The sequence below is a fragment of the Mesocricetus auratus genome, unplaced genomic scaffold (assembly GCF_017639785.1).
Source record: "Mesocricetus auratus isolate SY011 unplaced genomic scaffold, BCM_Maur_2.0 Super-Scaffold_4256, whole genome shotgun sequence".
Classification (NCBI taxonomy): domain Eukaryota; kingdom Metazoa; phylum Chordata; class Mammalia; order Rodentia; family Cricetidae; genus Mesocricetus; species Mesocricetus auratus.
Window position 1 is genome coordinate 72,099,096 of NW_024429182.1, and position 24,833 is coordinate 72,123,928.

General features: G+C 47.2%; 1 protein-coding gene and 1 long non-coding RNA gene across 2 annotated transcripts; one reads left to right on the forward strand and one right to left on the reverse strand.

Annotated features, from left to right (window-relative positions):
• Positions 1-14,816: 14,816 nt before the first annotated feature.
• On the forward strand, positions 14,817-18,782 carry Spn (sialophorin). The gene is made up of 2 exons (XM_013112045.3): positions 14,817-14,897; positions 15,242-18,782. The coding sequence occupies exon 2, from the start codon at positions 15,262-15,264 to the stop codon at positions 16,429-16,431; it is 1,170 nt and encodes a 389-aa protein (XP_012967499.1). The 5' UTR covers positions 14,817-14,897; positions 15,242-15,261; the 3' UTR covers positions 16,432-18,782.
• On the reverse strand, positions 18,697-24,088 carry LOC106021083. Its single transcript, XR_001196433.3, has 3 exons — positions 23,738-24,088; positions 22,093-22,190; positions 18,697-20,262 (listed from the first exon to the last, which is right to left on the reverse strand). It is a non-coding gene; the product is annotated as an uncharacterized LOC106021083 (long non-coding RNA).
• Between the last annotated feature and the right edge of the window lie 745 nt (positions 24,089-24,833).

The following is a 24,833-nucleotide window of genomic DNA, read 5'->3' on the forward strand; positions in this document are numbered from 1 at the left end:
ACTTAGGATATCTTAACATTTTGCACCTTACAGTTCTACCTCTAGCCAAGACACTTCAGTTCTGTTATTGAGAAGTATATACATGTATATAGTTGCATTTTGAAGTAATTGTCCTTGCTAAATTATTTTGGGAAGCTTAGCCATTGTACAACTATGCTTCTGAGAATTACAAATTATTATCACCTATGTTTCTTATGCCTATGAGATTAGTCAGACATAGATATTTGATCTTCAAACACTTCATAGACCTAAAGAATATGGCATTTAAATGTTTTAATATTAGTACTTCCATTGACATGAGACACAATTGCTCCTGACAGCACTGAGCTATTCCCGAGAGTACGTTGGGCACTGATGACATCCATCTGGAATTCATTCTCTCCTCAGTTAATGGCCTCTTGGGCAAAGAACTGCCCCTGCCTCGACCGCTGACTTTGGACGTGCTGTCCTAACTGTGCTTGCAGGAGATAAACTTAAAGAAGACTGCTAAGACCTTGCCAAGTCAGGGTAAAACAGCCTCTCAACTTCCATGCTTTTATGTTGGCTGCCCCTACGCCGCTGCGAGACTTTGGGTGACTGTCCAGGTCATCTGCTGTTTCTGCCTTTGCTGCAGAAAATTTGGAATTGTGAGTGCTGATGAGCAGATGGCAGCTGCGGAGCAACATTGGATCATAGGTGGAACTTCTGAATTAAACCAGCCTATTACTTTAGAGATGGGCGGAGCTCCTGAATTAAACCAGGCTATTATATACTTTAGAGATGGGCAGAGCTCCTGAATTAAACCAGGCTATTATATACTTTAGAGATGGGCGGAGCTTCTGAATTAAACCAGCCTATTATATACTTTAGAGATGGGTGGAGCTTCTGAATTAAACCAGCCTATTATATACTTTAGAGATGGGCGGAACTTCTGAATTAAACCAGCCTATTATATACTTTAGAGATGGGCGGAACTTCTGAATTAAGCCAGGCTATTATATACTTTAGAGATGGGCGGAACTTCTGAATTAAGCCAGCCTATTATATACTTTAGAGATGTCTTGGCTTCAGAATGGAAGGTGAAAAATGTGTTTTGTTGGGGTGAGGTGTAATGGGTTGTTTTTCCCACTTTTACACTTTTGGCTCTTTGGAGGGTCAGTCTCGCTGTGGAGCCAAGCGTGAACTTGAACTCTCTGTGTAGACCAGACCAGGCTGGCCTTGAACTTCCTCCCGCATCTGCTCCCCCGTGCTGGGGTTACAGATATGTGCCACTGTGCCTGGCTTTTATTTCTAGTGATCTATGCTGAGTGTCATCAAATGATATTATTCTTTTTCTTTTTTGTTTTGTTTTTCGAGACAGGGTTTCTCTGTGTTGTTTTGGAGCCTGTCCTGGAGCTCGCTCTGTGGACCAGGCTGGCCTCAAACTCACAGAGATCCGCCTGCCTCAGCCTCCCGAGTGCTGGGATTAAAGGCGTGCGCCACCAACACCTGGTGTGTTTTTCTTATTCTAGGGATTAAACCCTCTTACACAAGGCAAGCCCTCTGCCACTCAGTTGTTGCCCAGCCCTGTGTTTTAGAATTTTGAGGAAGCTTCATACTATTTTCCATAATGGTTGTACTAATTTGCATTCTCACCAAGAATGTACGAGCATTCCCCTTTTCCTCATCCTCTCAAGTGTTTGTTTTGAGGGACAGGATCTTGCTTTATAGTGCCAGGCTGGCCTCAAACTCATGGGCAGTCCTCTTGCCTCAGCCTCTTGGGTGATAGAATTACAAATATGAGACACCAAACCTAATTCCAGTTTTCAAAAGACTTTTTTTTTATTTGTGTGTGTGGGCAGTGTACACATGTGCATATGCACATGAATGGAGGCAAAAGTCAACTTTGAGTGTCGTTTCTCAGAATATGTTCAGTTTGTGTGAGGCAGGGTCTCTCACTGGGACTTGGGCCTGGGTGATTCAATTAGACTGGCTGTTGCGTGAGCCTGAGGGATCCCCCGTCCCCTCTCCCACTCCAGCAATGGGGTTACAAGCAGCACCACTCCCGGATCTTTCTAGGCTTCTCATGCTTCCCTGACTCTTCTTGCCTGAGCCATTTCTCAGCCCTGTGCCTGTCTCCTTTGGAGAAACGTCCACTCAGGTAGGTTGCTGGCTTTTTTTTTTTTTAATCTCTTCTATTTGTTTTGTTTTTTAGGCAGGGTCTCACTTTGTAACCCAGGCTAACATGAACCTCCCTACATAGCCCAGGCTGGCTTCAAACTCTTGATTCCTCTGCTTCATCCTCTCAATGTTGGATTATACATATGTGCCACTGTGCTCAATATTTTCTCCACTGTCTTTGTTGTGAACATGGGGCTTCTGTAAGGGCTAAAGTAAGCCCCACTTGCCCAAGGTCAGATAGCTTCCTGGAATGCCGGGGACTGTAGTTCATGTAAGACAACAAGTCACGTGTTTTACTTCAGTAAACAAGGTTGTTTGCTCCACCTGCACACACAGGATGAGTTGATCACATGTAGGTAGGAGATATGTCAGCATGTATGCTTGCCTCCATTGGAAGACAGCAGGAAGGGCATAGCCTTGTGGGTTTGACCTTTATAGACACATGACTGATCTAATTCAGTGCCATTCTTTGGGAGTCCGAGGTATGGACCTGGTCAGTGTCCATCTTCCGGGCCAGTACTAATTGGACAGTCCATGGATTTGGTCTTTCTCTTCACAGTTTTCAGGGTTAACACTTCCTTCATGCTAGAGTGTGCCGTGACACAGTCCTGGGCTTGTTTCTCACCTTCTTTAGCAACTTTTGGTGTGTAGAAGTGTTACTGACTTGTCCATGCTTGGTTAGTGCCTGCTAAATTACTACATTCGTTTATGAATCATAACAGTTTTTTTGGTGGCGTTTTTTTGTTTTTCTATAGATATCATGTCATTTGCATGCAAAATATGCTTCTTCCTTTCCTGTTCGGGTGTCTTTTTCTTCTTTCTCTTGCCTAACTGGTCTGGCTAGACCACCCAGTGCTATGCTGAGTCAGAGTGGAGGAAGTAGACAGGGTTTTATCCCAGATCTCAGTTTCCTCCTCCTGCCCCCATTTTGTATGCTACCTGTGAGTGTGAACTGTGCCAAAGTTCATCTCTCCTTTACCCAATTTGCTTCTATCAAAGTAGTGTTTTTTGATGTGTATGGTGTTGTGGGATAATCTTTTTATACACTGTGAAGATGTGTCTGTTTTAAGTCATCTGCCTAAGGCACCTTCTGATTGGTTTACTAAGGAGCCAAACAGCCAATAGCCTGGCAGGAGAGGACAGGCAGGACTTCTGGACAGAGCAGAGATAGGAACTCTGGGAAGAATCTGAGAGGCAGGGGATTTGCTAACTAAATTTGGAGGAAGTCAGATGTATGGTACTGAGGAGCGGTAATGAGCCATGTGGCAGAATGTAGATTAATGTAAGTGGATTCATTTAAGTGTGTTTTTCTGAGACAGGGTTTCTCTGTATTGTTTTGGAGGCTGTCCTGGCACTCGCTCTGTGGATCAGGCTGACCTTGAACTCACAGAGATCCGCCTGTTTCTGCCTCCTGAGTGCTGGGATTAAAGGTGTGCTCCACCAACACCCGGCTTTAATTTAAATTTTAAGAGCTTGTTGGCAATAAACCTAAGCTAGGTCCAAGCTTTCATAATTACAAAAAAAAATCTGATTTCCTCGACATCTAGCTGTCAAATCCCCGACCTCTCAGATTAATTATGGTATTATATATATATATGTTATATTATGTTACATTATATTATGTTATGTTAATCTCACTGAATGAGAATAAGAACACTAGTACAGTTTTGAGCCAAACTTGAAGCCAGGATGATGGACACTGACCAGGTCCACACCCCAGACTTCCAGAGAATGGCTTCGAATTATGTTAGTCAGGTCCTTTAAAAGGCTATGGACTTTCTGCCTTTCTCCAATTGGGGCAAGCACACATCCTGACATACTTCCTGCCTGCGTCTGTCTGATCATGCACATCCTCCGATGTTGGGCCAACCAACCTTTGTTTACAGAAGTGAAAACTTGTGGCTTGTTATCTAACATGAACAACAGCCCCAGCATTCTAGGAAGTTATCTGTCCTTGGGCAAGTGGGGCTTACAGGTTAGAGGCACTTTGCTTTATAGATCTCTTAAGCTCAGTAGTTTAAATTTAAGACATAACTTTAGCCCTCACAGTTTGAAGACTTCCTGGGTGAGCTAAGAACCAGCAGCCATCAGTCCCTGCTTCCTGACTGCAGGTACAGAATGACCTGCTGTTGCCGGCACTACCCTGCCACAGGGACCGAACCCTTGACCTGTGAGCCAAATTAACCCCTCTCCCTCAAGTTGCTTTTGTCAGGTCTTAAAAAAACAACAGTAAATGTAACTCACGCAAAATCTGGAGGCAGAAGCAGGAGCCAGGACAGTAGCCATTGGGATGAATCCGATTAGGATTCTGCCTTTACCCAGAGCTGCGTGGGAGTTGTGTCATGGCTTAGAGAAAGAGGGATGAAATTAGGTGTTTTGGGAATAATGGCAAGATGAGGTCAAACACAGGGGAGGCCAGATTGGAGGCAGCTGTACGGGTCCACATGAATACTGCAGAATACTACAGCAGATACCTGGAGCACCTTCATGTCTTAGTCCCTACTGAATGAAAATGAGGACTTTGTAGACTTGAGGGAGAAAACAGCCAGAGGCATCTGGAATATGAACAAGGCCATGAGAGAGGCAGCAAAGAGAGGGGACCAAGAGATCATGCCGTCAAAATGGCTGGGTTATATAAGAAAACAAGAAGCTGGGGGAAGGAAATCAAACCTCGGGCTGGAGTTTAGGGGAGAGGGCGGGCGAGAGGAGAGGGACTCTAACAGGTGCTTGCCAGGCTGGGAGAGCCAGGGGGCCAGCGTCTGCTTTGATATGTTAGTAGGCATCTCAGCCATTTGTCTGAGTTTCTTTGGGACCCAGCACCCACTTGTAAATATTTAGCCCCATTCTTTAATTCTAGCTCTCACATTATTTTTAGTATTAGTATTTTTTTAGTTAAAGAACTTTTTGTGTGTGTCTGTGCCGTGTGTAGTGATGTAAGCGCAGGTGTCTGCTGTGTGTATGGGCTAGCCAGAGAAGGATTGATTTCCTCTGCCTGTCGCTCTATACCTTATTTCCTCCAGACAGGGTCTCTCACTGAACATATTGCTTTTTTTTTTTTTTTTTTTTGTCTCTGCTAACTGGCCAGAAAACCCCACCTACCTTCCTGTCCCTCCCACTCCTGGCACTTTGTTGGGAGGTAGGTATGTGACGGGGATGTCCTTCTGTATGCTACAAATACATGTTTCTATTATTGGTTGATGAATAAAGCTGTTTTACTGCAAGCAGCTGCCATAAAAAGATCTTTATTGGTTTTAATTTTGCTTGTGTCAGATGGGTGCATATCTGAACTCTGAGGAACTTCCAGAGGCAAGTGTCTAGAAACGGGCTGAGAATTTTGCACACGTCGCTTCCCTGTCTACAGCTGGAAGGGTGGGATCCTTCTGCTGGTTTCTGCAGCACACTAATAGGACGACACAGGGACAGGGTACTCTGACAGTAAGGTCTGTGTAGACGGTAGGAGCTGCTTGTTTCTATCTTTTAATGATGTAGATGACACAAAGTTTTGTTTCTGAGCAGAAGGATCTTGCACAAAGCTTTGTGGCAAATGAGGGTATTGCTTCAGAGGTGGCCATAATCTGGGTAAGTTCATTGGATGTGCATTGTGTCCAGCCAACAAGCTCATCTGGTAGAATAGTTAAGTCCCTGATGTTCTTGGTAAGTTACAGGAACTCTTAAAGAATTTGAAGGAGTCATTTGTAGTTGCACAGAGTAGGTATCTGATGTGAGAAGCTGACTCTGTGGTGCATGCATGTAAGGTACATTAGTCCCTCCTTCAGGCTCATGGATATGGTTGCCTCTGTCTGAGAAGGCAAAAAATTCTTTATTGTTGAGTTCATCCAGGCATTTTGTCTAACTCCTGAAGATGGTTTACAAATTGTGGTCTGGTTGCTGGGCTCCTTTAACATTAGTAAATGTGACTCTACTGTATCAGGACATTTACCAACACCGCCATTCACTCCTTTATACTTCAAATACATATTTCCTAAAGACAAAGACATTCCCTTTCATAACCTAGTAATGTACTGACCAAAATCAGGAATGCTAATACCAGTTCAGTACTATTTTCTACTTTATAATCTATATTAAAATCTTGGGGCTAGAGAGGTGACTCAGAGGTTAAGAGCACTGGCTACTCTTCCAGAGGTCCTGAGTTCAATTCCCAACACCCACATGGTGGCTCAGAACCATCTGTAATGAGATCTGGTGCACTCTTCTGCCTCCAGGCATAAAGGCAGGCAGAACACTGTACATAAATAAATGAATAAATTTTAAAAATCTTGCTAATTATTCTGGTGTTGTCCTCAACAACTTGTTATTTGTCTGATTGTGTAGTGGTGATGGATTGAGCCAGGGCCTTGTGTGTGATGTAGGCACTTTCTTGAGATGTGTCCCGGTCCCTCCTTGATTACATTTGTACTTCATCTGAGAGTCTGTGTAACACATAGTCGTCTCTGCTTTAAGATGGGAAGAAAGGGGCCTGGAGAAATGGCTCAGAGGTTGGGAGCACTGAGTGCTCTTCTAGGAGTCCTGAGTTCAATTCCCAGCAACCACTCTGGAAGAATATCCCCACCCCTGTGCCCGTTTCTGCCTTTCCGACTTGAAGAACACAGGCTGGTTGTTTCACGAACTGTCCTTTGTGTAATGTACCTGATATTTTTCTCTTTTCCTGTGTGTGTGTGTGTGTGTGTGTGTGTGTGGTAGGGTAGGCGGATGTGCACACATTTCCAGACAGCTAGAAGGACATCAGACATCCTGCTTTTTCACTCTGTCCTGTCCTGAGAAAAAGTCTCTTACTTAATGGTTAGCGTTGTCTGTCAACTTAACAGGCTCTAGAATTGTTGGGCCTAAGAAAGGCTTGGATGTGAGGCCCAGTGTAAGCTCCTGAGCCTGACTTGAGTTTTGGACTCCGATGTGAGGCCCAGCGTAAGCTCCTGAGCTTGGCTGGAATTTAGCGACTTGTCTCTAACCTGTAACCTTCACGTGGGGGTGACTCAGCCAGATCTGATACAAGATTGCCCCCTGCCTAGCTACCTGCCTGCTTGGTGGAATACTATTGGCCCTTAACTCCTCACATCACCTCACCCTATCCCAAGATTCCCATCTCCTACCTCAGTCCTATATAAGTTCCTGTGTGTTGGAATAAATCGAGATCCTGCTTCCACAGACTCCTGACTCAGTGTGGTTTTTTTCTCCCTGGTAACTAATGGGGGGGAGGGTCTGAGGCGTCAACACTCACCATCCCACTCAGCCCTCGGGAAGAGGCCGGCTGGACCGCCCCCCCCACTCTACCTGCAGGGAGGACCCTGCATAGAATCCCATAGAAAACAACCCCTGGCCATGTCTGCAGAGGTTATCTTGATTAGGTTGTGGTGGGAAGACCCACCCTAGAAGCAGGCTGCAACAGTCCCATGGCCTTGGGTCCCCAGCTGCACAGGAAGAAGGAAGGTGAGCAAGGACACTCATCTCTGCTCTCTGGCTATGGATGTAACATGAGCAGCTGCCTCAAGTTCCAGCTGTCAAGACCCCACCATAGTGGACCTCTCCTCCAACTGTAAATGGACAACAACACTTTCCTTCCTTAAGGTGGCGCTTTGGTTGGGTGTCACAACAGGGAAAGTAACTAAGTCACTCAGCTCAGCCTGAGCTTCTTCAACTAATCCCTTCTGTCCCCTCTGTCTCTGTCTCTCATTCTCTTAGGAGATGAGCTCTCAGTGTGTTGCCCAGGCCGAGCTCAAACTCCTGGGCTCAAACTCCTTGGGCTGCCCCAGCCTGCACCGCTGCACCTGACACACATGTGGAGGTCAGGGACAACATCAGGTGCCACTTGTCAAGTACCACCAACCTTCTGTTTGACACACAGTCTCACTGGCCCAGAACTTGCCAAATAGGCCAGGCAGATTAGCCTTCAAACCCGGGATATCCGAATTGTGTTGGGATTACAAGCACATACCCTGATGCCTTTCTTGGGTTTTGTTGTATTTTGTTTTTATGCACTGATATTGAGGATTGAACTCAGGTCCTGACGCATCCAAGGCAAGCAAGCACTCAGGTCCTCTGAGTCATGACTGGCTTTTGTTTTCTCTTACTTGTCTTTTGTTGTTGTTGTTGTTGTTTGACAGGGTCTCACTATGTAGCTCTGGCTGTCCTGGAACTCACTCTATAGACCAGCCTGGCCTTAAACTTAACAGAGATCTCCCTGCCTCTGCCTCCCAAGTAGCAGGATTAAAGGTTGCACTTTATTTTTAATTATGTGTCTGTGTGCATGCGAGTGCAGGTGTCCACGGAGGCCAGGGTGGTTGTCAGCCTCCCGACCAGGGTGTGAGGCCACCTCTTCCTCTGCAAGAGCAGCACAGAATCTTCGCTGCTGAAGTGTCTTCCAAGCCCCACTTGCTACTTCTTTTTTTTTTTAAAAGATTTATTTATTTATTTATTACATATATAGTGTTCTGCCTACATGCCGGAAGAGGGCACCAGATTGAGTTGTAGATGGTTGGGAGCTATCATGTGGTTGCTGGGAATTGAACTCAGGACCCCTGGAAGAGCAGTCAGTGCTTTTAACCTCTGAGCCATCTCTCCAGCCTCACTTGCTACTTCTTAATGGCTAAGCTCATGTGCACCTTTGCATCCTTGTTGCAGTTTGTCTTATTGTTGTTAAATTTGGTCACTTGGCTAAGACGACATCTGCTAGATTTCTCCACCATAAAGTTACTAGCTTCCCTTCTGAATCAGCCTGTCTAGGGACTGGAGAGATGGCTTAAAGGTCCACAGTGCCTGCCGTTCTTGCACGGGACCCTTATTCAGTTCCCAGCACCCACATCTGGCGGCTCACAACCATCTGAAGCTCTAGTTTCAGGGCATCCGATGCCTCTGGCCTCTTTGGGCACCTGTACTCATATGCACACTCCTGCATATGGTCACACACTCATCATACACATAATGCTTCATTTGTTTTTGTTTTTTCAAGACAGGGTTTCTCTGTATATCCCTGGCTATCCTGGAACTCACTCAGTAGACCAAGCTGGCCCAGACTCAGAGATCCACCTGCCTCTGCCTTCTGAGTGCCAGAACCAAAGGCGTATAACACCACTGCCTGGCTCACGCAGAATTATTTTAAAGAAAATAATATAAAATGTGTCTGTGAAGAGATACTTTAAGACATTGCTGCTTGAATATGAAATTTCCAGAAGCATGCATTGTCCTTCTCCAAATTGGAACAGCACAGACATTCCTAAGAGTGACTTACACAAATGCAGCTTGCTAAGCGAATGCACTTTATTGAGGTTTCATACAGTTAGTGGCAGGTGACTCTTAACTTAAGGTCTGACCCCCTCAAGTACTGATAATCACTCTCTGTGGGAGGGCAGTTCTTTCTAGCACCACACCCGCTCCCCCAGAATGTTCATGACATCAGTGTCCACCATTCCATTTGATGTTTAGTTTATGTTCTTGCCTCACCTTCAGGCTGGTGGCAACTCCTGTCCTGAAATGGTGACGGTCAGGTCAAACCCAGAGGTCCACAGTCCCACAACTGGGTGAAGCTGGTCTGCACTCCTGATCCTCCTGCCACCTCCCAAGAGCTGGGACTGCGGGCCTGACCACAGCCTCTCTCACCTGGTGCTTCGAACCCCCCACTCTTGAGCCAGTTGGTTATAAAGCTTTCCTGGGTGTGAAAGAGCTTAACCTGCTAGTCCTCCTGCCTCCCTTGCCTCCCTCCTGCCTCCCCTGTCTCCCCTGTCTCCCCCGCCTTCCTCCTGCCTCCCCTGTCTCCCCTGCCTCCCCTGCCTTCCCTTATCTCCCCCTGCCTCCCCTGGCTCCCTCCTGCCTCCCCTGCCTTCCCTTATCTCCCCCTGCCTCCCCCCACCTTCCGTCTCCCAATTATTTTGAGAATCAGTGTAAGTTTCAGGTTCCCTTCTTTATTCTGTGTGTTTATTGGTTATTTAATCCCCCTCCTCTTCCTACTCCTCTTCCTTTTGATGCTGGGATGAAACCCAGGGCCACATGCCTGCCAGAGAAAAGACCTTGCACTGAGTCACACCCCAAACCTGACATTCCTCACTGTGATCCCTACAGAATCCCCCATTGTGGCCTTTGGTAATTTCTTCAAACTTGTCCCTTGGCTTTTTGTTGGATCCTCATCATTCTTTGAGGATTTGATTGATGCAAAAGGACTTTTCCGGGGTCAGTGAGGAAAGGGGCTTGCTGCCAAATCCAACAACCTGAGTTCCACCTGCTCATTGGAAGGAGAGAGTCAACACCTACAACTTGTCTTCTGACCCCCATACAAAATGCTCTGTTCTCCCCGCCACACAAATACATTAAATAAAACAATTTTAAAGTATTTTCCAAGCTTATCTCTTGCTTTCCAGACTTCAGCTTCTCCAAGGAGATTGGCATACAGAAGCCAAGAGCTTGATGGCAAGTGCCACACCCATTTTAAAGTTAGAAAGGGCAAAATTTATATCATTTGCATTTGGGTTTCAGAGGAAAGGAAGCCCTATTTTCTTTAGTGTTCCAAAGATAAATCCAAAGCATCTTGCTTTTCTGAGGTTGGGAATAGCAACACATGCCTATGACCCCAGAACTCAGGACTAGAGCAGGGCCATTTCAAGTTTGAGGGTAGTTTTGTCTACTCAGTAGGGCCCATCTCAAAAGTACTTTGCTTTATGAAATCTTCCTCAACACTCTAAAGCTGACTTTAGCCCCGGTTTTAATAGGTATTATATGATTTATTCAGATCCCAGCAATCCCTACTCAGCACAGTTCAGGTCCTTGCCCCTGTCTCCAGCCTTTAGTAAACCCAGGCTTGAATTTCATCTCCAGCATCTACTGGTTAAGGGAGCCTGGGAAAATCTCTTGGCTATTTTGTTTCTTGTCTTATCCACCTGCAAAATCAAAGGTATATCCCAGGGCTATTCCAGGAAGTAAATGCCACGTGGATGAAACATGTGTGCCATTGAGTCTGGTCTGCCCCAAAGGCCCTGGTAGCTCGTTAGCTTCTTTTCGGCATGCCTGTTCACCACAGATTGCTGCAGGGAGGAGCAGAGAACCATCTGCACTGGGCCAGGCTGGTTTTGAGTGTGGCCCACATCTCTACAACCCGTTTCCTCAGTGTCGCCCTATGTGAGCCCATGGCTGCTGATCTCCGCAGCTCTCCCGGAGCTGTCTCAGGTCCTGTCTGTTGAGTGGTGGAGCCTGGGTTCACCCTTTCCCTCTCTGTTATTTCTGGAGTCTAGGGTCACTGATGTTCAGCTCACATTGGGAAGGTACAACTTTTGTTTAACTCCATCCACAGCAGTTTGGTTGAAATGACCATTTCCCAAACACAGCTTTATGCCTCAGTGACTTTTTTCTCTCAATTTGGGAACCATTGTTGACTTTGAACATTTTTTTCTGTATGCTATACTTTTTGTTCAAGAATATTTTATTTTGTTTTATACATATGATTGTTTTGCCTGCAGGTATGCATATGTACTATGTGCATGCCTGGTACCAGAGGTCAGAAGAGGGGTCACATCCTATAGAACTGGAGTTACAGATGGCTGTGAGCCACCATGTGAGTGCAGGAAATGGAACTCAGGACCTCTGGAAGAGCAGCCAGTGCTCTTAGTCCCTGAGCCGTCTCTCCAGCCCTGAACTTTTATCCCTTTATTAGAATAATAAACAAATGCAGAAGACGTATGTGTGTGTGTGTGTGTGTGTGTGTGTGTGTACACAACTGGTAGAGGTTGGCAAAGGGCAGGGAGGTGGTGGCGCACACCTTTAGTCCCACCACTGGGGAGGCAGAGGCAGGCAGATCTCTGTGAGTTTGGGCTAACCTGGTCTGCAATTGAATTCCAGGACAGCCAGGGCCACACAGAGAAATCCTGTCTCAACCACACCCCACTCTAGCCCCCCCAAAAAAGAAAGAAAGAAAAGGGCAGGCACCCGCCATGTGAGTGCAGGGAGCTAGGCTGGGGTCCTCTGCAAGGGCAGCAAATGCTCTTAACCACTCAGCCATCTCAAGTCCTGCATTCTACAGTTTTAAAATGGTTTCCCATCTCTAACAGTTGCTAACTGTAGAGAGAGGTCTCAGGTATCTGCAGCACTAACCACGCCCATTTGGGCGTGGTCTCAGGTACGTGGGAGAAACCAGGAATAAAAGAGGGCACAGTAGGGGCCCCTGCTCTCTTGGATTCTGGTCGAGGTTCGGAGACTATAGAGCACTGACCCCAGCTCTCAGCTTCTCATGTAAGTTACTTCTCCCTATCTGAATAAATATCCTACTACCTTTTCCCAGCATCCTTGGTGTGACTCGTTTCCGTTATCGGTTAGCTTTTCTCATTTGATTGCTTTTTTGTTTGCAGCGGCAAAATTAGCACACACCAAACAGTGGGGTGCTTCCCCTGTCTCCATTCCCCCCCTCCACTCCCTTTACTCCCTCCCTCCTTTCCTACCCCCCCATCACTTTCCTTCTTGTTTGCTCTCTCTGTGACCCCCAGCTCCTGCTACCTCCCTCTCCCTTTATTCTTTCTGAGACAGGATCTTATGTACCAGACAGTCTCACTTAGAAGTTACTATGCAGTCAAGAGTGACTTGAACTCTTTTTTTTTTTGGTTTTTCGAGACAGGGTTTCTCTGTATTGTTTTGGAGGCTGTCGGTCCAGCCTGGCCTCGAACTCACAGAGATCCACCTGCCTCTGCCTCCCGAGTGCTGGGATTAAAGGCGTGCGCCACCACCGCCCGGCGTGACTTGAACTCTTGATTCTCCGGCCTCTCCCAACAAGTGGGAGGATTATAGGTGTAGTCCACCATCGCTGGGTCTTTCTTTCTAAAACAATGCATGACTGGAGAGGTGTCCCAGTGCTTAAGTACGATGGCTGCTCCAGACCCAGGTTTAATCCCCAGAAGCCACCTAGATTCACAGGCGTCTGTAGTCCATGCAGATGACTGCCCGCTGTTCTGTGAGCACAGCACTCCTGCTTCTGACCTGGAGTCTCATGTCACCTTAACTCAGCAGTGAGTAGCTACAGTAGGATCCATACTCTACCATGGACCCATTTCAATCTTTTTGTTGCTATAGAACTTGGGTTTATTAAATTATAGATTTTAAAAATTATTTTCTACTTTTGAGATTTTAAATGTATATATGTAAGCTCTATGGTTAAGAGAAAGAAAGGGCCAGGCGGTGGTGGCGCACGCCTTTAATCCCAGCACTCGGGAGGCAGAGGCAGGAGGATCTCTGTGAGTTCGAGGCCAGGCTGGGCCGATAGCCTCCAAAACAATACAGAGAAACCCTGTCTTGTAAAAAAGTAAAAAATAAAAAGAGAGAGAGAGAAAGAAAGGTATTCAGAAAGAAAGACATGCCCGAGAGGGTGGTATGGACTCTTCAAAGGGGAGCCACCCCATTTTATTTTATTTCTTTATTGTGTGCAGAACTGTTTTGACAATATAAAAATCAGTTATGAGTTTTTGTTTGTTTCTTGTGGTTTTTCGAGACAGGGTTTCTCTGTGTAGCCCTGGCTGTCCTGGAACTCACTCTGTAGACCAGGCTGGCCTGGAACTCACAGAGATCCGCCTGCCTCTGCCTCCCGAGTGCTGGGATTAAAGGTGTGCTCCACCATGCCCAGTCAGTTTTCAGAAGGCAAGGCCAGGTTCCCAAACAGACAAGTACCAAAAGGATCCACTTCCTAAGTAGAGTCAGACAACAGAAATCATTAAAAAAAAAATGCAAAGAGCCCCTTATTCAAGGCTGGGGTATGTGGCTCAGAGAATGTGTGAGGAACCAGGGCCCTGCGATTGATCTTTCAGCATTCCAGAAATGATCCCAAACACTCAGTTTGAATTCAGTTAAAGACTTTTGACTAATTTCTTAGTAGAGGTATTTCTAGAAGTTTTCTTTTCTTTTCTTTCTTTTTTTTTTTTCCGAGACAGGGTTTCTCTGTATTTTGGAGGCTGTCCTGGAACTCACTTTGTAGACCATGCCTCTGCCTCCCGAGTGCTGGGATTAAAGGCGTGCGCCACCAACGCCCGGCTTGAAGTTTTCTTTTTTTAAGTAAGTAAATCTGAATTCATTTTCATCTGTGTGGATGAGAGACTGTCTGTGCCCATGTGTGCTGTTGCCCTGGAGACCAGTAGGCGGCTTCGGACTCTCGGGATTTCAGGTGGCTGTGAACCACCATGCCGGTGCTTGGAACTAGCCTGCTCTTTTGGAAGGGCAGCCCATGCTCCGAACCTCTCAGCCATCTCTCCAGCCCGCATGGTTTTCTAAGACCATAGCATAAACTGGTTATATTAGCCTCAGCTGGGGGCGGGAACTCAGCTCCTTGTGACTCTGGCAGGCTGAAAAAAACCTTTCAGGGCCATAAACAGAGTCAGGGGGCTTTCCCTGGCCCTGGCTCTTAGCAGGAAATGCACCGCCTCAGGTCCTGTCCAAACGGCATGCAGGACAACCAGAAACGATTCTCCCTCCATACCCTCCTCTCTGTTCCTAGACCTTAGCACAACTTCTCATCTCCCAGCTGTGCCTGTTTGGCATTCTATACCCAGTGGAAATCTAAAAATTCCCATTCTAGACCAGGGTATCCCTTCAGCCTCCACTGAGTGCCTGGGTCCCCCAGGCAATTATGGGTGTAGGATTGGGTGGGGCAGGATGCAGGGTGGGGTGGGTGGAGCCAAGACCCACTTCCTTTCCCCCTGGGGCTCGGTTTGCCCCAGTCCTGACCAAGCCTCGGGAGGAGCTGGAGGTGCTCACCCTGGCCCTGTGCCGTATCCATTAAGCTGGTAAGAGTAGGTATAATAGAGGTGGGGTGGGGGCTGGAGGATGATGGGATGCAGCTATAGTTTGGAAAGATGAGTAGGTGATGGGCAAAGGGGGCCAAGAGCCATTGGCTGGGACAGAATGAGTGAAGGCCAGGAGGACGCGGCTGCTGCCAAGGCCAGGGTGGGGAGTCACTGCCACCATCTGTTCCTGTGCTGCTTCTGATATAGTAAAAGCAAGAATGGAAAAAAAAAACCGTTAAACCACAAGTTGGGCTTAGCAGTTGGCAGGGAAGTGGCAGAAGGAGGGGGGCTGGCCAGGTTTTCCTCCCCAACCCCTGTGTGCTCTGTAACTTCCCCACATTCAGGTCCCAGCCCCTGTCTGGAGATGGCCCTGCTTCTCCTCCTCCTCGGGGGCTTCTGGATCCAGGTGATGAGCAGCAGCCCAGATCTGCAGAACATAACGGTGGTGACACCTACCGCCCCACATAGCAAGGTCCCAGGCACTTCCGAGACCTTGAGAGTCAACCAGGCAACCTCTACTAGGCCAGACACAGTGGACCTCATGGAGGCTACCAGCAGCTGGAGTCAGAGACTATCCCTACCCTTCCAAACCACCTTTGGAACTGCTGAATTGTCTTCTCTTGGGACTCCCGCTGGTGCTAGCGTGAGCACCCCTGTACCTGAGCCTACAAACTCCCAGGAAGTTTCCAGCAAGGTATCAGTGAAGCTTCCAGAACCATCAGATGTTTTCAGTGACCCTCCTGCCACCACAGCCAATCCCATGACAGACAAAACTGGGACATCTGCCTCTCTAGAAACCTTTAAAGGGGCAAGTACACCCCCCGTTGCCATGACAACCAGCTCCAATGAGACCAGTGGACCTTCCGTGGCTACAAGAATAAGCTCCAAGACCAGTGGTCCCCCTGTCACCATGACTACTGGGTCTCTGGGTCTCTCCAGTGAGACTCATGGACTCCCTGCCACCATAGCAACCAGTTTTGTGGAAAGTTCTAGTGTAACGGGTGGCACCCCAGTCTCCGGCATAAAAATATCCATGATGTCTACCCCGGAGCCCATAACCACCAGAGCGCCACGCCAGGGATCAAGTGGCATGTTGTTAGTGCCCATGCTTGTGACCCTGCTAGTAGTTTTGGCCCTCGTGGCACTCTTGCTGCTGTGGCGCCGGCGACAGAAGCGGCGGACTGGGGCCCTGACCCTAAGCAGGGACGGAAAGCGCAATGGGGTAGTGGATGCCTGGGCTGGTCCCGCCCGGGTTCCTGATGAAGAGACAGCAATAGCGTCAGGGCCAGGGGGCAACAAGGGCTCTGAGACCCTGGAGACGGAGGGGTCGGGCCAGCGGCCCACGCTCACCACTTTCTTCAGCAGACGGAATTCCCACCAGGGCTCTTTAGTCCTGGAAGAGCTGAAGTCTGGGCCAGGTCCCAACCTAAAGGGGGAAGAAGAGCCGCTGGTGGGCAGTGAGGATGAGGCTGTGGAAACCCCCACTTCCGATGGGCTAGAAGCTAAAGATGGGGCTACACCTCAAAGCGTATGAGCAACAGGAGGTCTTCAACCGACCTGCTCCTTAACCCCGGATCCTGCTCGAGCATCCTCACACTTGTGAATATTTGTGAACCAAGTGCACTCATTCATCCATCCATCCATTTATTCCCTGCCCCCTCCTTCCTCCGTGCTCCCTTTGGAACCAGTCGCCGAATCTCCATGAGAATTATCTTAATTGACCCACCATTTCTCCAAGGATCCGCCTTGGGCGTCTGCGGTCTGATGAGAAGAATGAAGTAATAAACCAGCAAACTTCCGACGATGAAACTTTGTGACGTACATGCAACCCCCATAGGGTACCTTCAGGACTTCCGTTGCTCAGGGGCCAGCTTAGAGACTAGATGGGGCCATCTGACATGCTTCTGGGTGACCTGTGACCTGTGACTTTCCCCCAGAGCACTCTGGCTGGTAGCTGCTGGTGGAGGCTGCCAGAGATCGGCCGCTTCTCCTTGGGACAGAGATGAGAGTTTCTGGTTCCAAGAGGCCCCGGCACCTGCTGTGTCCACTCCGAGGTGTGGATTGTGTGTGAGGTGTGACCCTTAGGTGGTGGTTGTGAGCAGCACTGGTGACTGCAGGGTGGGGAAGAGCAGGGCAGGGGCTGGCAAAGCGTTCCTCCAAAGTGAGGGACACAGGGACTCCTGGGAACACAGGACCTTCATCTTGCTCAGACAGGGTAGGAACAGCTAAGAGCCTTAAGCCGTGTGCAGCCTCCAAGAGAATGCAAACTGGATGGGGGCTAAGCTGTTATACCCTCCTTTCAAAGGTGCCCTCCCACCAACACCCACCCACCCTGCGCACACGCAAGAAGAGGAGAGGCGGCCACCCACGTGGGGACTGCGTGCTGCCGAACCCTCTGGCCTTGAGGCCTTTCCCCTACAGGCTTGGTTTGTCTGCTTCCTCTCCCATTCCAAGGCTGAGGTCCTTCCCTTTTCTAAGTGAGAGGGAGTTAGATGGGAAGACAGACCCAGGGGTGGGACATGGGTCCAGGGACTCCCTGAGGGTCTGAGGTAGAGAGGGGACAGGCCCCAATCCTGCTGCTTCTGATCCATCAGCCTCTGATACTGGCCCAGTGGCAACCCAAGTGGACAAGTGGTCCACAGGTGGTGGCTGGAGGAGATTTGCAAGAGGAAGTTGTTGAGTCAGAAGGCACAGTCCTTGAGAACAGACTGACCTACAAAAAGAGATGTGTGAGTGTGGTTGTGCATGGCCTGGATGGGGGAGGGAAAGGGGGAATGGAGCCCAGGCGGCTCACCTGTTGTATGTGGGAAGAGGGGAGACAAGGAGGGGAAAGGGGCACGGATCAGCTGCCACCACCTCAAGCTGTCACTGCCGCCTCCTTTAGTCTGTGGGGAAGAGGAAAGGCTGAGATGGACACCCATGGGCCGCATTGAACCGTTTCTACTGCACACCAGGTGCTGTGTGGACCGAGTGTGGCAGGGACGGTAGGTTTTCCAAGCCGAGTGCCCCAATTTCAGGGCTAGAGGGTAATGCCACCAAACTGAGAGGTCGAGCGCTCTGACTCCTTCATGTTCCACAGCCATTTCCTGGGCTGTTTCTGGTTTTCGGGTGCAGGGGGGGTTAGAGGAAATGAGTAGTGATGGGGGTGGTACACAACAGGACTTCGGTCCAGACAGGGGCAGAATGTTCCGAGTGCTAAACTGAGTGACAGGTGAAAATGTCACAAGGGCACCAAAAAAAAGGAAGTGTCAAACTGCTTCTAAAGGAAGGCAAGGAGGCTTCATGGTTGCCCCGGGGTCCCAGCTGCGCTGCATGTCCTATCAGCTCCTGGGCCTGGCAGAAGCGGGTGTTCAGTGCACATTCATGTGAGTGGATGGATGACTGAATGAGTGCGTGGAGGGAGGGAGGGATGAAGAAATGAGGCTTTGGAAGCTAAGAATGGCAAAGGTACTTTTAGCACGAGGACTAGAGGGTTGCAAAAGTATGTAAGGGAGCAGGGAGCGTGGTGGGACAGGATAGATGGATGTCCTTCAGCTCAGTAGAGGAAAACCAGTAGCAAGCAATATATAAACCCAAAAAGAGAAAAAAATAAAGTAGGTAAACAGAAACAGAGACGTAAGACGTGACAGCAGTTTCAACTCGATCAGTCATGAAATGATTGCAAATGGCTTGTGTTTGTGACATCCTTGCCACGTTTTCAGCAACTGTGATAACCTCAGAAATGATCTCAGCTGACATGGAGAAGGAAAAGGATGTTATTAATCTGTAAATACATTTATAATAAAAGCTACATCTCAAATGTGTAGTGTGGGGAATTTAAGTGTGATTTTCAACTTTGCTTTTCTGTGGTTTTCAAGTTTTACGCAATAAATGTGTTTACTTTTACATGTATGAAAAACGTTGCTGAGGGACTGGGAAATGGCTCAGTGGTTAGAGCACTGGTTACTCTTCCAGGGGATTCGAGTTCTGTTCCCAGCCCTTAAGATGGTAGCTGACAACTGTCTGTAACTCTGGCTCCAGGAGATCCAATGCCCTCTTCTGATCTCCAAGGGCACGAGGCATGCATGTGGCTCAGGCACACAGACACACATGCAGGCAAAACACGCATACACAGGAAAACAAGCAAATCTTTAAAAGTGTGTTGACAAAACACATGTTTCTTGGATAGCTGTTGGGGGGTGTGGTTGGAAGAGAGCTGTGGAAAAGGTCAGGGTCTCGGAAAGCTTGAGTTGGCTTCTGCGAGTGTTGAGAAGGAGGAGGGGGTGTCCCCTCTGTCCCATGGCCTCTACAGATAGTGAGCGCCATTCTTTCTGCAGCTGCCTGGCAACAGGTCTTACAGCCATCCTCAACCCTCTCCCCTGTGCTGGCTTTCCCAGGCCTAGGTCCAGTTGCCTCTTCTACTGGTCCCTCCTCCCCTCGGGTCCCTGCTTTCTCTGCAGGTCCCAGCACCATGTTCAGCTATTATTTTCACTTTTTAGAGGAGGTAAGGCTTATTTGGAGTTACTGTTTTTGCTTTGTTGTGAGACTGTCACAGTCTTACCATGTAGCCCAGGTCTCTTGGAACTCACCCTCCTCAGCCATGCCTGGCTAAAATTTTATTTTATTTTGAATTGGCATGCAATAATTATTCAGTTCTAAGGGGGTACATATATAACACACACACATGCACACATATATATCTCAGAATATGCACAATGCCTAGTAATCAAGTCAGGGTAATTAACATGCTCATCAACTCAGACATTTCTTTATAGTAAAACATCCAAAATCCTTTCTTCTAGCCATTTTGAAACATAAACCATGAGTCAGCCCTGTTGGCAAAAACCTGTAGCTCCTAGGACTTGAGAAACAGTACAGAAGAATTGGGGTTTAGGGTCATCCTGGGTTGCATAGCAAGTTTGAGGCCATCCTGAGCCACATGAGAATCTGTCTCAAGAAACAATGACCCACAGTCATGCTTATTGGCATGGTAGGACCTCCTCCTCCTGGTCACAGCTCTGTACCCCGAGCATCCAATCCTCTTTCCAGCCTCTGAGAAATTCTACTCGACTCAATAAGACTTATCTTTAGATTCCACATATAACTGAGGCTGTGTGTGCGCACACAAACACACAGTACTGACAGAGTGTCTATTTAGTTGGCCAAACTCTTGATCCTCCTGCCTCAGCCTTCCAAGTTCTAGGATCACATGTTGCTTAGTCACTGCTCTATTGTTGTGAAGAGACATGGAGACAAAGGCAGTTTATAAAAGACAGTAATTACCTGGGGGTTCATCATTTACAGTTTCAGAAGGTGAGTGCATGATCATCAGGGTAGGAAGCTTGGCAGCAGGCATGGTGGTGTAGCAGTAGCTGAGAATTTACATCTTGAGACACAACCATGAAGCAGAGAGAGAGAGATGGACAGAGAGTGTGACACAGAGAGAGAGAGAGAGAGAGAGAGAGAGAGAGAGAGAGAGAGATAACTGGGAGTGGTATGGGCTTTAGAAACCTCAAACCCACCCCCAGTAACACACCTCCTCCAAAAAGGCCACACCTCCTAATCCTCTCCCCAAAAGCTCTACCTACTGGAGACCAAGCATCCAACTCTGTGAGCCTGTGGGGCTCCTCTCACTCATTCAAACCACCACAGCCTGGGGGGCTCCTCTCACTCAACCACCACAGCCTGGGGGGCTCCTCTCACTCAACCACCACAGCCTGGGGGGTTCCTCTCACTCAACCACCACAGCCTAGGGGGCTCCTCTCACTCAACCACCACAGCCTGGGGGGCTCCTCTCACTCAACCACCACAGCCTGGGGGGCTCCTCTCACTCAACCACCACAGCCTAGGGGGCTCCTCTCACTCAAACCACCACACAGCTCTTACCACCACACCTAGCTTCAGGTCACACAGTATTTTTATGTGTCTACCTAATTTCACTCATGCAATGTGTGTGATTCCTACATTTTTGTTACCGATGACAAGATTTCACTTAATAAAATAGTACTCCAATTACTGAATGGTATGCTTGCATATATAACCACACATTTTATCTATTCTCCTATTGAGGGGTACTTGAAACTCAAATAGTTCAAAAGGTTAATAATCACAGGGATGGAGAGATGACTAATCCTTTAAGAGAACCAGCTGCTCTTCTAGAGGACCAGGACTCAATTCCCAGCACCCACATGACAGTTCACAACTGTCTGCAACTCCAGCTCCAGAGAACCTGACTCCTGCTTCTGGCCTCCACAGGCACCAGACACATACATGGTATACAGACATATATGCAGGCAAAGCACTCATATACATAAATAAATAATAATTCAGACAGAAACTGTATTAGACCAGAATAGATATTTCTCAAAAGAAGGCCTGCAAGTGGTCAAGAGGTCTGCAGGGAGAAGAAAGTTCACCCTGAGGGAAGTCATGCCACACTGAGATGGTGCTCACCCTAGTCAGAATGGACACTTCTAACAATTAGGGATGGGGCTAGGGAGATGGCTCAGCCTTTAAGAGTACTGTACACCTTCAATCTCAGCACTTGGGAGGCAGAGGCAGGTGATGAGTTCAAGGCCAGCCTGGTCTACAGTGAGTTCCAGCACAGCCAGGGCTACACAGAGAATCCCTGTGGAAAGAAAAGAAAGGGAGGAAGGAAGAGAGAAAGAAAAAGAAAGATGGAGGAATGCTAATCTGGATTTTCCATTGCTTAACAAATCATGTTCCCATAAATCAATTGCTATGTTAGCCACATATGGCTTTAATTTTTCTCTCTGTCCTTCTGACCCTATATACTCAATCCATCTTGAGCTTTGTTTTACCTGAGATAAAGTTCCAATTCCTGGAAGCTGAAAATTTACCTCCTGAAGAGGCCAATATTGATGCCAAGATTTTGGTGCAATTATTCTTACGTCTACTTCTGTGTCTACTAAGCCTTCCATTTCTATGCCATTTATTTGTATTTTTAACTTTGGTCTCTGATCATTTATAGAAATTCTCCAAAAATATTTGCTTTATGGTTTATCCTGAAAATTTTGTTTTATCTTCTCAAGCTGTTCTGTCATCCAGAGCAGTATGGTCACAACAGGCGTTAAGTCTTGTAATTGCTCTATGGAGGGTTTCTTCAATGCTGACTGGGAATGATTGAGCCAAATTTGACAGAGGGGCCTGGGAGAGGCCCCCTAAGGAATTTCCAAATGGCAAAAGTTTACCTTACCTGTCCCATGTTGATCTGCATTCATTAGTCCAATGTTGGCCTTTGACATACCTTCTGCGTATTACTGAAGAATATGGGGCCTTCTCTTTGGATTATCTCTAGAAAAGAAATTGTTCCTAGGAATGCCTTGCATACAATCCTTTTTAAATGATAAGTAAAACATCTAACCTTTTGATTTTTCTTAAAATTTTTAGAAATCATTTCTCCTATCTAAGTATCATATAAACGTGAGATCTAATATCAGCTGTATTTGTAATCCTTTCATATCTGGGTGCTGAACTTGCCTTTCAAGGACTGATCACCCTTTTGCATTCTGAATTAACATTTCAAAAGCCAAAGATTCAATTAATATTTGTCTAACTTTTTGATCTGATATTTTATTTACAGCTGAATTCAATCTTTGTAAAAAAAAATCAGTGAAGGCTTCTTTTGGGCCTTATATAATTTTAATAAATGGTTCAGTCCTCTTCCCTGATTCTTTAGTCTTGTCCCAAACATTCAAAGCTGCTGTATGACATAGGACCAAGATGTGATAATCAAATATAGACTGTCTTTGCAAATCAGCATATTGGCCTTCACCAAGGATTTGATCTTGGGAAATCTCATAACCTCTAACCTTACCAGGTTGTTTAGTGATTCTAATTTCATCTTTCCACCATGTTTTCAATTGTAACTGAGAACCAGCTTCCAATACTGCTATAATTAAATCTTTCCAGACTTGTGGAATAATTTTTTTTTTTTGTTTTTTCGAGACAGGGTTTCTCTGTATTGTTTTGGAGTCTGTCCTGGAACTCACTCTGTAGACCAGGCTGGCCTCGAACTCACAGAGATCCGCCTGCCTCTGCCTCCCGAGTGCTGGGATTAAAGGCGCGCGCCACCAACGCCCGGCGGGACTTGTGGAATAATTTTGTTCAAGTGGGCCATGAAATTAACATCTGCTTCACAAAAGGTGAATGCATACTACATGAAACTATTGCTTCCTTAAGTCTCTTCAAATTTAACATTTCTATAGGCTCACAGTTAATTTCTGAATAGCCTTGAGGGTACTATCATCTGGTGGTTTTTCTTGAATGGTAACTGGGTAAATTTTGTTTTGTTTTCTCGAGACAGGGTTTCTCTTATTGTTTTGGAGGCTGTCCAGGAACTCACTCTATAAACCAGGATGGCCTCAAACTCACAGAGATCCACCTGCCTCTGCCTGCCAAGTGCTGGGATTAAAGGCATGCGCCACCAATGCCCGGTGGTAACTGGTTAAATTAAAGTTGGTTTTCTAATTAAAGTTGGGCTGCTCCTCTTCAGTTTCATAATGCAATGGCTCAGTAGCTTCTGCTCTAAACTCCTCTGTGTGTGAATATTTTTCTTAGTTTCATGAATTTGTCTTTCTAAGGATTGTATCTTATCAGTCAATTTTTCATATTTGGCACTGCTACCAAACTACTTTTTTTTAGAGATAAAACATGAACTCCCAAACTGATAATAATTATAATTGACATTGTGTCAATCCTGGCTAAATTTACTATTTTTTCATTTTCAAACCACCCATTGTGGAACTCTACAGAGACCTAACTCCCTGCATTGCAACATTTCCCATTTTTAACATTTCTTTAAAATAATTCTCCCCCTTAAGAATTTTTAGGCGTCTCACCAGATCTGCTGACGATGACAGTGAAGTGTGGGGCTGGCTGCCGCTGAGTATCGTTGCTAGGCAGAGGACACAGGCAGTGCGCAGCCTGGCTGGAGGCAGCTGCAGGGCTTCCATGTGTCTGGGAGCTGAGACAGTTTGGCGGTGGCAGCAACAATAGATGCACAAGCTTCTGTTGTGTCGAGGCGGCTGACCTGCCGCAGCAGCAGCCTCAGGAAGGGGTCCAGGGGAAGCCCACACCTCACCGGGAGAAGGAGCCAGCCAGAAGTGGACACGGGAACATGCTGGAGAAGCTCATGCAGTGGGAAGTGAGGGCAGAGTCTGCCTGAAGGCAGAGCCAGCTCTGGTGGGCAGCTAACTTTAGCATTTGGAACCCAGGAGCCTGTGGAGTTCCGGGCCAAAGATGGGTGGCAGCTGGATACTGTTGTAGACAGTCTGCAATAGGAAAATCCCAGACTCCCTTAGAGGGCTTGGAAATCTATTCCACCCTGCCATGAGTTCAGAAGAGCCTCGATTTCTATTGTCTTTAAGATGTCAGCTAATAGCTGCAAGATGTCCTGGCCTCAGGGGAGAATGGCTCCTATCTAAATAGCAAGAGATTTGGGCCAGGGCGAGTTTGCACCCACCCTGAAGGCTGGGTGAGATGCACTGGTATGGAGTGCCTGAAGGCCTTGGTACCTGCAGCTAAGGAGTGTCTTTAGGATTAAGGGAAGTAATTGCTATCTGCCCTTTATACATGATAATAGATGTCTTCTGCTATTGTTCCCACCTTTGGATGGTTACTTAAGATGGTGAATCAATAAACTGGGCGCTTTCAGTATTAACTGACTGCCCTCCTGTTATGATCAGATGTCTCTTTTCTTTATTGCGGGATAACTAGACTTCCCTCATCCACATTCCCCCATTAAGGAATGGACCTGGGGCCATTCAGCTGGTTCTGATCTCAGCCCTGAAGACATCAGTCTGTGACAGAGAAAGAGCCAGCTGGTGGTGGCATCTCCAGGGGCTGCAAAGCCAGGGGTGAGTGGATATCTTGTGATTTTGTGCACCGACTTGGACGCCAGATGATGCATTTATCTAATTATTCTTTTTCAATTAA